Source organism: Petromyzon marinus, chromosome 21, assembly GCF_048934315.1.
Source record: "Petromyzon marinus isolate PM22_M1 ecotype Great Lakes invasive population chromosome 21, UKy_Petmar_22M1.pri1.0, whole genome shotgun sequence".
NCBI lineage: Eukaryota > Metazoa > Chordata > Hyperoartia > Petromyzontiformes > Petromyzontidae > Petromyzon > Petromyzon marinus.
This window is the reverse complement of record NC_133687.1, coordinates 12,856,815-12,871,295: the sequence shown is the minus strand read 5'-3', so window position 1 is coordinate 12,871,295 and position 14,481 is coordinate 12,856,815. Positions and strand designations below refer to the sequence as shown.

At 53.0% G+C, this 14,481-nt stretch overlaps 1 protein-coding gene across 2 annotated transcripts in view; it reads left to right on the top strand.

The window, feature by feature from the left end:
- Positions 1-303: 303 nt before the first annotated feature.
- LOC116944612 (neuroligin 4-like) overlaps positions 304-14,481 on the top strand; it is a 31,285-nt gene continuing 17,107 nt past the window's right edge. Inside the window, exons 1-7 of one of the 2 annotated variants that reach the window (XM_032958335.2) lie at positions 304-802; positions 6,507-6,746; positions 8,006-8,134; positions 9,437-9,586; positions 9,955-10,140; positions 10,981-12,141; positions 13,275-13,572. In XM_032958335.2, the coding sequence (XP_032814226.2) occupies positions 8,029-8,134; positions 9,437-9,586; positions 9,955-10,140; positions 10,981-12,141; positions 13,275-13,572 (1,901 nt within the window). In that variant the 5' untranslated portion in view covers positions 304-802; positions 6,507-6,746; positions 8,006-8,028. Of the gene's footprint in view, positions 803-6,500; positions 6,747-8,005; positions 8,135-9,436; positions 9,587-9,954; positions 10,141-10,980; positions 12,142-13,274; positions 13,573-14,481 lie in introns of both variants that reach the window. The other variant, XM_032958334.2, reaches the window with a different exon arrangement.

Here is a 14,481-nt window from a genome sequence, read left to right as displayed (position 1 = left end):
GTAGAGGAGGGAGAAAAACACGAGAAAGAAGAAATGCAGAGGGAGTGAGAGAGCGAACGAGAGCCAGGCGACAAAGATCAGGGAGACAACCACAAAGAGCAGGGAGAGAGGGATCACAAGAGAAGAGAGGACTTGTTGAGGCGTAGGAGGAGGGGTGGGGGGAGGGAGGAGGAGGGACGAGGAGAGAGGAGGAGCAGAAGGAGGGAGGAGGAGTAGGCGGAGGTGCGGCGTCCGTTAGCACAGCGCGAGGGGGGTGGGGGTGGTGGTGGTGCCGTGCGTGGCGGAGCGGGGATGGGCGTGGGCCCGTGGGTCCGCGTGGCCGTGGGCCTCCTCGCCGTGGGGGTGTGCGCGGCCGGCGTCCCGCGCGCCCGGGACCCGGGCCGCCGCCGCACCTTCTACAGCGACGACGACGACGACGGCGACGACGGCGGCGGCATCGGCGGAGGCATCGGCAGCATCGTCGACGAGGAGCTCAACTACAATGTGCAGCGCATCAACGAGGAGAAGACGAGGCACGGCCAGGGGGGAAACTTCGGCGACGACTTTGGGCTCCCGAAGAAGGGCGGCGGCGGTGGCGGCGGGGGCATCTTCGGCGGTGACGATGACGACGAAGACGACGACGATGACGACAATGATGAAGGTGACGACGACGGCAAGGGAGGCGGCGGGAAGGTCGGCGGCGGTGGACGCCGTCGCCTGAACGAGCCGAATCGCCCCGTCGTGGCCACCAACTACGGCAAGCTGCGGGGAATCCGTGTCTCCCTGCCCTCGCCCGACGCGGTGCTGCGCTCCGACGGGAGAGGTGAGGGTCCATCCCAGGCTGCAGGGGGTCGGACGGGTCGGACGGGGGGCAAGATAGTTTGACTTCTATAATTGGAAACCACTGGAAATAAATAATAAAGGTGTCCAAACTCCGCAAAGAGGGGGGCAGCCGGGCAAAGGGCAGGCACCCAGGCACCCAGGCATTTAGGCAGTCAGTCAGGCAGCCGTAATAAAAGTCAGCGAGTCAGTTGAGTAGCTAGTTCAGCAGTCAATTGGGCACTCAGGTGAGTCAGTCAGTCAGGCAGGTGGACAGTCGAGAAACCGTTTTTATTCAGGGTAGACGATTCGGCAAAGGGAAGACAGTAAGTTAAGCAGTAAGTCACGTGATGCGGTTGTCAAACGGGTGGAGAAACAGGCAGGCAGGTATTTAGTTGGGTAAGTGAACAATCAGTGTATAAGATAGTCGGGCGGTAAGACTATTTGTCACTCATTGCGATTTCCAACAAAGTGGTACGCATTTTTTCCCAATGAAACCTGGCAGAATGACGATGATTGTATGATGGTCCGAATCGACGCGCTGACAGAAATGCATCCTCCCAACTCCGGACGTCCTCGCAGCGGCGGCTTTTGGCTGGCCATCGAACAAAGACGGTCACCGCATCATCGCGCACTTTCAGATGCACTCTTGCGGCCGTCTGGAACGCTCTTACTTCTGATATTAGGAAGCCACTGGGAGCTATGCAATTTTAAATCATCATCGAGATTGAAAACTAATTTCTTTCGAACTGCTTTTTGTGTTTTGTTTGTTATTGTTCCCCCACACCTCTGAATAGCACGGTTGGCTACGTACGGTGCAAAATAAGGACACACTCACAACCCCATACGACCGTGGCCAAGTGCTCTGATAGCCGTTGTGCGGAGTGGCCGGTCAGTGAGGCAGTCGATACATTCGGACAATCGGTGGTTTAATTATTCGTGCAGACATGGAAACTGGTACTCAGCAAATCAATTTACCTGACCAGTCGAGCAATTAATAATTTATCCAATCGAGTGGTAACCTAATCAGCCAGTAAATCAATGGTTGGGTCAGGTGATAAGCTCATTAGTCAATCAGGCAGGACGGCTAGATAACCAGTAAGATAGTTGTTAAAGTCAGTCACTTATCCAGGTAGATTAAAATAACTTTGACAGTTCCTTAGTCAGGCTATTGTTCACTCTGTCAGTTGGTGAGGCAAGTTAGCTGTGGCCAAATGATTGGTCAGTTGGTCGATTGTGCAGTCAGTAAAGTTATTCGATGCTCATGCTGAAACAGTACCGTTTTTTCCTATCATTCAAATGTTCGCAACCTCCGATTAGCACGTTTGGCTATGTATGGTCATGACACATGGGTATTAACATCGTTGGCAGTGATGACCTCTTGACCCTGAAGGCTTTTCACTTGCCTCATCGATTGTCGGGGTGGGCTCTCAAAATTGAGGTTAAATTAAGTTGCGTGGATCGCTATGGATGTCCTGTAGAGGAATAGAACACGACGCCATGTTGTTATGGAAATTAGGACGCCATTTTACCTGCTGGTCCAGTACTGTACACTATTACCAACCTATTACAATATTCATATTTCATTGTAACCTACGGTATATTAAAATGTGTAAAATACAGTACTTTACTGCAAATAATTAATGGCATTCATCAATCCACTCGTGAATGAGGGCCTTGTTATGTCATATGTCGATCGTTTAACCATATTTCGCCACGTGGGTCAATGTGGGATGAGATTTATCACTTCACACCAATTTTAGCAGCGTCCGGGATTCCAACTTGGGTAACTGGGCGTTAGAAGCAGCGTGTCACCACTCCCCCTTCGATATAATTAAATGGGTGTGCGGAGGGACAGTGCATGTGTGTCTGCATACATTCGTGTGCATGAACAACCTGCTTGTCAATTCGCTGCTGGATCTAAGGGCCTCGGAGGTTATTCGATCTTGCTTCACCACGCTGGTTCAGTGCGAGTTGGTGAAGGTTTGGAGGAGCATGTGGACCTGGGACCAGTATGGTTGCAAACCTCTGAGGTACAAAAATTCTGGGGCTAGCCGTCGGACAAAGACTAGAACGCTCTTCCTTCCAACATTAAGAAGCCACCGGAGCTATGCACTTTAAAATCGTCTAGATTGAACACTAATTTATTTAGAACTGATTGTTGTGTTTTGTTTGTTATCCTTGCGTATGGTGCGAAAGGAGTTGAACATATATACAAGAAATATCTCACATTACCAGAAGATTAGTTTTGTATTTTACTTTGATTTGTTACACGGATGATGATCCCGTTTATCCAGTTGCCCTGGCTATTTTATAAAGGGAGATCCGACGCGAGCATAGCAACAAGAAAATAAGTCAATATTGCAGAAAAAAAGTACAGGATTGATGGGGAGACCTTCACGTAAATGCATTGTCCCGAGTGGTGTGCCATCGTGCAACTGACAAAAAAACTGGGACTTTGAATGTATTACAGATTTCCCACAGACAGCTCCTGCTGCATTCAAAAGGAGGACGATCCAGGGGGAAAATAACGTGACGGGGATGTGATGTGCAACTTTGTAACCAAACAGAATTGATCGATCAATCTGTATCAACAACTTTGCAGTGTTAAAACACGTATGTATGTGTACATATGTATGCTGAACTTCTTTCGCACCGTACGTAGCCAACTACACTAATCGGAAGTGTGTATGCATGTTGAACTTCTTTTGCACCGTACGTAGCCAACCATTCTAATCGGAGGTGTGTAGCCAACCGTGCTAAACGTGGGTTATCGCGCAGCATCGCGGTAATTAAACAAAAAAATGCGCGTAAAGAACATTGCATAGGTTTAATTTGATTTGTGCTTCACACTGAATAATGAAGGCATTCCCCCGGGGTGAAACGGCCACCGAATGGACACACTTCGTACTGCCAGGGGTTTATGTGGGATGTGATCCGGCCCGTGTCTTTAGCAAGGGGTTTCCAATGAGTGTAAACGCGCGATAGAAAAAAATACCCCTCAAATGTTTAAAAATGTCGATTGTGCTATCGGCATGTATGGCCTCTTGGAGCCACCCGGTCACCTTACATCGGAGGCGTTCAACACATCAATTCGGTAGACAGCATTGCGGCAGCGAACGAGGGAGTCCAGTTCGTGGCCGCCGTGCGACGCGTCATCCGAGCACCGTGCAACATGTCGTGAACGACCACCCGATCATCATCGCTCGACAGCGATCCGAAACGAATCTGTTGCAGTCCGCCCCGCCGCCCCCCCCCCCAAAAAAAAAATGCCACACAAAAGAAGAAGAGTGAACAATGGCACGGCCCTGTTTGTTATACCGGGGGGGAGGGGTGGTTCCTCCCCCCCTTCAGATTTGTGCTACTAGGTGGCAGATGCATCATGTGATCAATGATGGCCCTGGTGGCCCCCTTTGCACCATCGCACATTCCAAAAGACACGAGCCCATGTGCTTCTTTCTCTCCCCTTTGTCGCCTTCCGCAAATAAGTTAAGGCGGGTGAAAACGTACCGACGAATCAGGCCGCGGCACGGTGACAGGCGTGTGTGTACGACACTTTGGTCTTTCGCGACCAATGTTATTCATAATAATGTTTTTTTCTGGGTGTGATCGCGTAAGTTTAAATGTGCAAAATAGCCCGATGATGCTGGATGTAATTACTGGCGAAATGTCACAGTACTCAAATTGTGAATGTTGTAGATTTACTCTCCAACACACAACCGGTGGGCTGACGTAGTAAACCTATTGTAACCTTTTGTTTACATGACAAAACCTTACTTTTTGGCAGTGTCAGGTAGCAGCGGGTTAAGGACACATGTATACTTACGCGCTCTAACCCCCCCCCCCCCCCCAAAAAAACCCCTTTATAACGAGGTGTGTACACGAATGTGCGTGCGACGTTTGTGAATGGGTGGAACGGCCGTACACGGCACGCGGGGCGAGACCTTGGCAAGGCGGTGGCAAGCAGAAGCTCCCGGGCCGGACTGACACTTTCAACCCTGGCCAAGGTCGCACTGGTGTTGAGAGATTTACTTTTGGATGACGGGCGAGCAGGAATAGAGCGGATATTGGCGGTCACGGAAATATACGTGCGGGGATAGAGTTCATCGAGTAAACCGTGACAAGTTGAATTTCCCCCTTTCCCGACTGCCCACTGCCCGCCCACCCCGCCTTGGGTGCCAAAAAACGTTAACGCGATACCATAGGTCAAACGTGGGGGGGGGTTCGCGTTTGCCGTGCCTTATTGCAGAGATTAAAAGGGTCACATCTGCCGTGGCTTGTCGGTAAAAATTGCCCCGTGAAGGTGATGCATTTTTCGTCCCGTGTCATCACTGCCAATGAACCTTTGGAGACAATCGTCGTCTGCCTGGAGATAGATGGTTACCAGTGCTAGACAGCTGAATTGAAGCACGCAGTCTTGATTTGAAGCTTTCGTAACTGCAGGAATCCATACTCTTTGATTCTTTCGGTAAAGTCACGTGGGTATAAAATAAAGTGAATCACGGCGTTTCGGGTGCAACACAAGCGTCCATCATCACACGCTTTCCCACCTGATGACGGACGCTTGTGTTGCGCCCGAAACGTCGTGATTTATTTTATTTTATACCTACGTGACTTTACCGAAAGAACCAAAGAGTATGGAGCACGCAGGTTCACCAGTGAAGAAAAACAACTTTCTGCCGACAGGTATTAATGGCGGACGTTTTTGAGTGCAGTTTGAGTTTTGGTTTATTTTACTTGTTACGTGGATGATTCCGCTTAGTCAGTTTCCCAGGCTATTTTTCTAGGGAGATCTGCGGTGTGTTGAGCACAGCATGCAGGGTCCGATAATAGACAAACAGTTAAATGCGTTTGTTCTGTGGTGTCACGTAACCCGTTCCAAGTTAGACGCCTAAATTGTAATAATTTCCCGTTTATGCCTACACGAGATCAAAGCTCGGCTTAGAACGTTTCTCCTGGAATTGATTTTCCTCGTCATCGAACAAAGACGGTCACCGCATCGTGCGCTTTCAGATGCGCTTGTGTCGGCCATCTGGAATGCTCTTCCTTTCGATATTAGGAAGCCACTTGACCTAGGCACTTTAAAATCATCCAGATAGAAAACTCATTTATTCATAGCTGCTTTAAAGTTAGTTTGTCCTTCCTGCGCCCCTCAAATTAGCACGGTTGGCTATGTACGGTGTGAAAGAAGGTCAACATACGTAACATACATATCAATTAGCACATATATAAACATCCATGGAGATTATTTATATTATTTTGCTGCTATAAATTTCCACATGATATAAGCCACTTTGTTGAGCTATCATTTGTGGTAGCCAGGTCACTTCTGAAAAATAAGTTAATACCTCAGTGGGCTTTGCCTGGTAGGATGGGGGATGGTTTAGTTTCATTTGTATGTATTTGGGGTGATTCGTTTGCCTTTCTTGGAATTTTCACTCCTATCGTGTTTTTGTATTGCTTGTTGTTGCAACATTCTTACCCGGTCCTCCTACTGGACACGTGTGAAAAAGTGCCTTTATAGCTCACCGGATTTCTCCAGTATAAATAAATATTCAGATTCTGATGATAGGCATGAGGAGGTGGGGGGGGGGGGGGTCGGCAAAAAGAACTTGGAAGATGGCGACGAGTGTGTGACCTTACCTCATCGACGGCGTTCTCACTCTCGTTGCGATTTCACGGCCGACTGTCTCTCGTGCCAGGTGCAGAGGGACCTGGAGCTGGCCCTGCGGGGACGCCCGGCGGAGGCCCTGGCGGTGGAGGCCCCGGCGGCGGCGGCGGCGGCGGCGCCCCCCTGGTCGTGACGCAGTTCCTGGGGGTGCCGTACGCCCGCGCCCCCCGCGGCGAGCGCCGCTTCTCGGCGGCGGAGCCCCCCGCCGTGTGGAGCGGGGAGAGGGAGGCGGCGACGCGGGGCCCCCCCTGCCCCCAGCCGGTGCCCAACCACAGGGGTGCGTTGCGGGGCCCCGGTGACTGATCGGGATAAAAAATATATATATCAAATAAATAAAATAAAGAATTATAATAATCAAAATCGGTGCAGGTATTTATGAACCCACCAGCCCAATTTCGGGCCATAGGCAATTTTCTTTTTGAAATGGTTGTGCGATGACAAACGGTGTAAACCAGTGGCAAGACTTGCGATGTGACGACGTGTTCGCGTGGTTTTGCTGTCACGATCTCTCATTGGCCCCAATTGGTTGCTGGGTCCCGAAGGAAACAAATGGGCCGGTGAAGAAGAATCTCTGGGGCTGCCGAATATGTGGGAACTTTGATGCCAACCAGGAGCGTAAATAAGGGATGAAGTGTACACGTAAGAGGTAATAAAATATTTAAAAAAATATATAAAATTACTTAAAAAATCAACTATTTTTATTTTAACAGGTAAAGCCGGCTGAGCTTCTTTTCAGAAGCGAGCTGGCAATCACAGATGCAAGCTCAACGACGTAGCCATCATTGTGTGGAAATTTATAGCAGCCAAATACTCTAAACGCACGATGTTGATTCTAAACTTGGAGGGAAAAACCGGAGGACCCGGAGAGCAAAAAAAATCCATGCGACTATGGTGTGAGAGAACCAGATTTGCAAACTCCGAATATAGAGGCGTCAGGATCGGGATCGAACCCACGACTTCCTGCATACCAGGCGAGGGTCAGTGATGTCAGCATCTTGGTTCGTATAGATATGTATCGATATTCTGTGCATGACCTGCGATGTGACACTGATGTCCTTCGCGGTCGATGTACTCGGTAAATACGAACCGTACGCCGTTGGAGTGACCGTCTCATTGACCGTACATTTTGGCCCAGCAAGTTTGTCGTCACCCAAGGTTGACAACCTCCGAGCGACAAGAAAACCGGGATATGTGGGAAGTGGAATACCGTATCTCGATACCGGGAGAGGGGAGAACGATGCGTCAACGCATCACTTCGAGGGGTGTAGTATGACTCAACTGCGCGTATGAATGTTGAACTTCCATTGCAATGTACGTAGCCAACTGTGCTCATCAAAATGAGAACGATCCTGGGAAAACTATCCTAACCACCGCCGTCGTCCTCCTCCTCATTACAACCAACACCACTGGTTTCAGATGCCAATGGAGCTATGCGCTTTAAAATAATCTAGATTGACAAACTCATTTCCTTATAACTGCTTTTTTGTGTCTGCACCGTAATGCGTCTGCGTCTACGTGTCCACGCTCCTATGGCAGGGCCAGACTGGACTGGCTGGGGGATGCTGCCCGTGTGGGAGGCTGGTAACGAACGTCTGGCCACGTGGCTAAGCTCCAAGCAAAGCGAGGAATGCCTCAACCTGGATGTGTACATCCCGGGCCGCGATGGTGAGAGCACACACAGAGACAAAGATCCGCCAGTGTAGCCTCAAACATCACTGTTGGGGCAAGGGCTGTTAGCGAGCAGCACTGAATGAAGGCCTTTACTGTGGCACACGAGGGGGTGGGGTGGCCAGCACCTTTGTCTCCCCAGATGTTTACACGTCGCACCAGGTACTCATTTGACTCGATCTAGTGGAGGCCCAGGACCGGTTTAGATCATTGTCACCGGTGTTGGCCATGAGCAGGAATCGAACTCAGGACTCCGGGTTCGGAGCGCAGCGCGCTAACTGCTATGCTACCGTTCCACACACAGAAACATATGCGGACATACAAAGACAAACATCACCCATATAGCCTTCAACAGACTGTTGGGGCAATTGCTGTTAGCGAGGGATGGTGGGTGGCTTCGCATCACACTCGGCCGTGGTGTTTACATGTATACCGCACGAGGTACATAACTCCTGTGAGGCTGAATCGACCTATGGGAGGCCCAGGACCGGTTTACATAATCGTCACTTGTGCTGGCCGTGAGCGAGAATCAAACTAATGCCCACTTTATTGAGGGCGATATTGGCACATAAAATAAAGATTGATTGGTTGAACTCGAATCGTCGGGTTCACAGCACGGTGCGCTAACCGCGGCACTTCCGCTCCCACCACATACGCACTATCCCGTGTGCACGCACAACAACAACAGTAACGTTCCGCTCACTCTTGAGAGAGAGAGGACGACTCAATGGTGCGAGGAACCACATACAAGTGGGAAGGCGGCAACGACGTAGTGAGCTGGCACCAAACAATTGCCCAAGCCCTGCGGTCCTCACCATAACATAATGATGAGGGTTGCCATGGTGACGACATGTTAACTACCTCGCCTGGTGTACAGGAGGTTGTGGGTTCGATCCTGACCCTGACGGCTGTATATTTGCATGTTCTCCCCGTGGTTGTGTGGGTTTTTCTCCTGGTGCGTTTAGAGTATTTGGCTGCTATGAATGTCCACATGCTTAGCCAATTGCGTTGAGCTATCATCTGTGGCCAGGTCGCTTCTGACAAAAAAGATATTGGCTCACTAACAGCACCTCCTGCATACCAGGCGAGGTACAAGCGGGTGCCTCTTTGTCCGGGCTTGGTCTGTGGAGTAGGTGGCAATCCTATGTGCGACGCTAACATTGATGTTAACGTTGATGTTAACGTTGATGCTAAAGCTGATGCCAATAACGTCGGTGCCAATCACGCCGATGCTAACGCTGACGCTAACATAGACGCTAACGCCGATGCTCCTCACGTCGATGTCGATGTCGTCGTTAGTCCCCGGTGAGAGGCCGCCCCTGGCCGTGATGGTGTTTCTCCACGGGGGCTCGTTCCTGGACGGAGCGGGTGGCCTCTACGACGGCAGCGCCCTCGCCGCGCACGGGGACGTGATCGTGGTGATCGTCACCTACCGCCTCGGCGTGCTCGGTACTCGCCACCTCATCATCGTCATCATCACTGCCATCCTCATCATTGTCATCATCATTGCCATCCTCATCATTGTCATCATCATTGCCATCCTCATCATCGTCCTTATTGCCCTATCGCACCACCGCCTCCCCCCGACCAACACGGATGAGACAGAATATATACAAGATGGACGTTATGAAGGATTCTATAACAAAGAATGAGGGCGTGTGGTACAAATGAAATGGACAACAAAGCAACAGACGAGGCAGACGATACTAAACGCTGGCGGCACAAAACGACCCAAAGAAAAATCACTTTCTTGAATTGAATGTTGAACCCCGTACTGCGTGACCCCTCACTGAAGTCCAACTCCCGCGGGCCCGCAGGTTTCTTCAGCACGGGGGACTCGCTGGCACGCGGCAACTACGGCCTGCTGGACCAGGTGATGGCGCTGCGCTGGGTCCGAGAAAACGTCGGCCACTTTGGGGGTGACCAGGGGCGCGTGACGCTCGTGGGCGCCGGCACGGGGGCCGCGTGTGCCAGCCTCCTCGCGCTGTCGCACCACGCTGAGGGTACGGACACCGACACCGCGGGCAGCGTCGCCCCTCCACCCCCTCCATGCCACCGACAATTTCACCACCGGCGCTATCGCCACCTTGGTCAACACCGCCAGCGCCACCATCGTTCACTCAGCCGCCACCGTCATCGCGGGCAGCGTCGCCACCACCCTCCCTACCCACCGACATCACCACCACCATAGCTATCGCCACCTCGGTCACCACCGCCAATTCAATGGGCGTTCTCTCAGCCGCCGCCGTCACCGCCAAAGTCGCTGCTGCAGCCAACACCAGCCACCCCTTTTTCACAGCCACCGCCACCATCACCACGGGTTTACAGTAGAAAGTGTTGCAGCAATGGTTACAGGTGACAGTTGGCGGTAACAGTTTGCTCCCAAAAATTTCCATCGTGCATTATGGTCTTTACTAATCAGATTCCAAGGACCTTCTAACCTGAGGGTGCCACAGTGGTGAGATGTTAACTATCTCATCTGGTATACACAGAAGACCGGTATGTTTGGAGTTTGCATGTCTCTCTCCCAGGGGTCGTGTGTATTTTTCTCCTTGTCCTCCGGTTTTCCCCTTGGTATTTAGAATCAGCACGCATTTAAAGTATTTGGCTGCTGCTATAAATTTCCACGTGACAAGCCACTTCGTTGAGCCATCATTTGTGATCAGGTCACGACTGAAAAAGAGCTGCATAGCTCAGTGGGCCTTACCTGGTAAAATAAAAAATTATAATTTTAGTTTTGTTTACTGGGTTCAAACATTCCTCATTTACACGAAGTTAGCGGTTCTTCAAAACCATCCTGGGTTTAGGGCTATTCTCATCCCATCGCTCGACCCCACCCCTAGGCCTCTTCCAGCGCGTGATTGCTCAGAGCGGCACGGCCCTGTCCAGCTGGGCCCTCAACCATCGCCCTGAGCTGTCGGCGGCTGCCCTGGCGCGCTCCGTTGGCTGCCTGCGGCCCCTTCCGCCGCCCCCACGGCACCGCGGCTCTGCGCCCCACCGCCAGCAGCAGCAGCAGCAGCAGCAGCAGCGGCAGCGGGACGTGACGGTGGTGGGCCCGGCTGCCATGGCGTGCCTGCGGCGCAAGTCAACGGAGGAGCTCGTCGAGGCGTCGGCCTCGCTCTCCGAGTTTTCTTTGTCGTCGTCGTCGTCGCCATCGTCGTCGTCGTCGTCCTCGCCGCCACCGCTTTCTCCGTTCTCGTTCTCGCCCTCGCACTTCCGCTCGGTGTTCGCGCCCACGGTGGACGGGGAGGTGATCCCGGACGACCCGCGCGCACTGCTCGAGCAGGGGGAGTTCCTCAACTACAACACGATGCTGGGCGTCGCGCAGGCCGAGGGCCTCCGCCTCGCCGAGGCCTTCCTGGAGCCCGACGAGCGGCCGGCCTTCAGCCTCGGCCTCAGCGGCGGCGGCGGTTTTGGCGGCGGCGGCGCCGAGGCGCAGGGCGGCCTCGACGGGCGGAGCGCAACGGCCACAAAGCCCGGAGCGAAGGTAGCCGCGGTGGAGTCGCGGAGGCCTGCACTTCCGGGGGCTCCCCCCGCCATTGCCGAAGCCGCTCCGGCCGTCCTGGGCCCCTACGAGGACCGCAACCCGGCAGGAGGCGGCGCTTTCTCGGCGGCATTCTCGCGTGCCGTCGATGAGCTGGTGGACGGGCTGTATGCGGCGGAGGTCGTGGGCGACGGAGACGGTGGCGACGACGACGACGACGACAGCGACGACCAGGATTCGGAGCCGCCGGGGACGGAGGCGCTGCGCGAGACGGTGCGCTTCATGTACACGGACTGGGCTGACCGGGACAATGCGGAGATGCGGCGCAAGACCCTGCTGGCGCTCCTCACGGACCATCAGTGGGTGGCGCCGGCGGTGGCCACGGCCGACCTGCGCAGTCAGTTCGGCTCACCGACCTACTTCTACGCGCTCTACCAGCGGTGCGACGGGGAACCCACCCCGTCCGTCGGTGCCGGCGGCAGCAGCGGCAGCAGCGGCACGACCGGTGTGAAGGACAGAGGTGAGAGCAGTGCCGGTCAGTGATGGGCAATAAAAGGAAAAGCGTTGCGAACACTCGAGAGTCCGGGGATGTCACTCGAGTAGCAGTGGTACATTCGGGACATCGCAGTCAACGGTATGCCACTGCGGTGAAGCCAGTAGGGGCCCACACCTGACAGGCAATTGAAAGGTTTGTTTTGTGTCTCGCTTGCTCTCTCATCAACGAAGCCTAAGATGCATCTCCAGACTGCGAGGGGAACATTCGCCCTGAGCGCTTATCTGCTTATCTGCAAAGATAAGCGCTATAGTTAGGATTGTTTGTTTTGTGTTGTTATTATTAACGCGTTATTGACTCTGAATAAGAGTAATAAGATTAAATATTGAATTAGTATGGGGGCTAGTAGAGTACTGTACGTGATGATAGCTTTGATCCCGATGTGCGCTCAGCCGTGCGATTGCTCGTCACGGTTTGTTGGGCCATAGCGCTCATCAGCCTGTGTGTTTGCGCCCTCGTGGCAACTACCGTGTAAAAAAGAGCTTCGTAGTTCATCAGATTCCTCCGGTGTTCATACACATTCTGATCCTGAACTGAGCTAGAGCTGGGGACACGTCGGTCACGTTTGTTAATCGACTGCTTCCTTTGTGGTCGATTACATGGGGTACCTTTAAACGTGGCGGCCACCCTCCGGCTGGCACCCTGCCTCCCGAAGGCAGGAAACCCCCTAAAATGCCACGCCGAGCGTGACACGTGCTGACGATGCCGATTACGTCGCCACCAATGCCCCGCCCATCGCCTCCCGTCACGCGAGGTGATTTTTTCTTTCACTCAACTAATTGTTGATGAATCGAACCCATAGTCGGTGGAGTAATCGGTCACTTAAATAAAGGGATAGTCCAACTCTAAACTGTAGCCTTCTTTCCTCGTGCCGATGAGCACAGTTGGCTACGTATGGCGTGAAAGAAGTTCAACGTACGGTACATCAACATACATGCCCTCCTTGCCGTCACTGCTTCTGTCCCCCGTCACCATTGGGTAAGGGGAGCGACTGCTACCCCACCATACACCTCCATCCAATCGCAGCCGTTCACTTGGGTCGCACTTTACTCGCTCAGCGCCTCCCGCGGTCGTTGTCGTTCTCTCGCCGTCGATCAAAGGCGGGGGGGACTCGGTGGCCTCGAAGACTTTGACGGCAGCCGCGTCGGTGCCGTCGGCGCGGGCGGGAGCCGCGCCGGCGCCACCGGCGCCGGCGGGGGGAGGAGCGGCGGCGGCGTCGTCGTCGAGGCCGGCCTGGGCGGACGCGGCGCACGGCGATGAGCTGCCCTACGTGCTGGGCGCGCCCTTCCTGCGCCCATCCTCGCGCTTCTCCCGCATGTTCGCGTGCAACTTCTCGCGGGGCGACGCGGCGCTCAGCGCCACCGTCATCGCCTACTGGAGCAACTTCGCCAAGAGCGGGTGAGCGGCGCCTCGCCGGCAGCTTCAGTTCCACTTGCAAATGAGCCCCGATGCTAACCCCAGCCACAGTAGCTCTAGCACGCGGGTCAGCAACCTGAGGCTGTGCAGGACTGCTTCGTGACGTCATTCATTTAGGACCGCCGCCCTCGTGCTCACAGCGCTTTGTGGCCCTGGGAATACCGAATGGGGGGAAAAAGAAAAATTACTCTTCTTGTTATTTTGGTTGCCAATCCCTGCTCCAGCGCCAACCCTTGCCATATTGGCACTCCACCTGACAACCCGTGTCATTCTAGCGCTCGCCCTAGGCACACTTAAGTAGCAATGTCAAGTGGTCACGTGACCAGGCTTCATGCACCCTTGCAGCACTGCCGTGCATCGCACGCACCCGCACACAACCGTCTGATGTACCTGTATGTATGTATGTACGTTGAACTTCTTTCGCCCCGTACGTAGCCAGCTGTGCCAATTGGAGGTGCGGGGAAAGAACAACAAACGAAACACAACAATCAGTTCTAAAGAAATTAGTATTCAAAGTAGAATTAAAAGTGCATAGCTTTCAGTGACTTCCTAATAGTGGAAGGAAGAGCGTTCCAGGCGGGCGCAGGAGCACATTTGAAAGCGCGCGATGCAGTCAGCGTCTTTGTTCGACGGTTAGCCAAAATGTCCGATGGTTAGCCAAAAATAATGGAAGTGCATTCACACATTAATGAATACAATTTTTTATAACGAGCACATTTTCACAAAGAGGACACTTTCAGAGACTCTGTGCAGCCAGGCTTGGGGTTCTGCCTCATACGACCAAAAATAACAGATGAGAGGCAGCCTTCATCTGCCTCTTAAAAGTGGTGCTGGATTGGACACGGCTACTGCTGTTGCTGTTGTTGCTGCTTTTGGGAATGCTCATCTGTG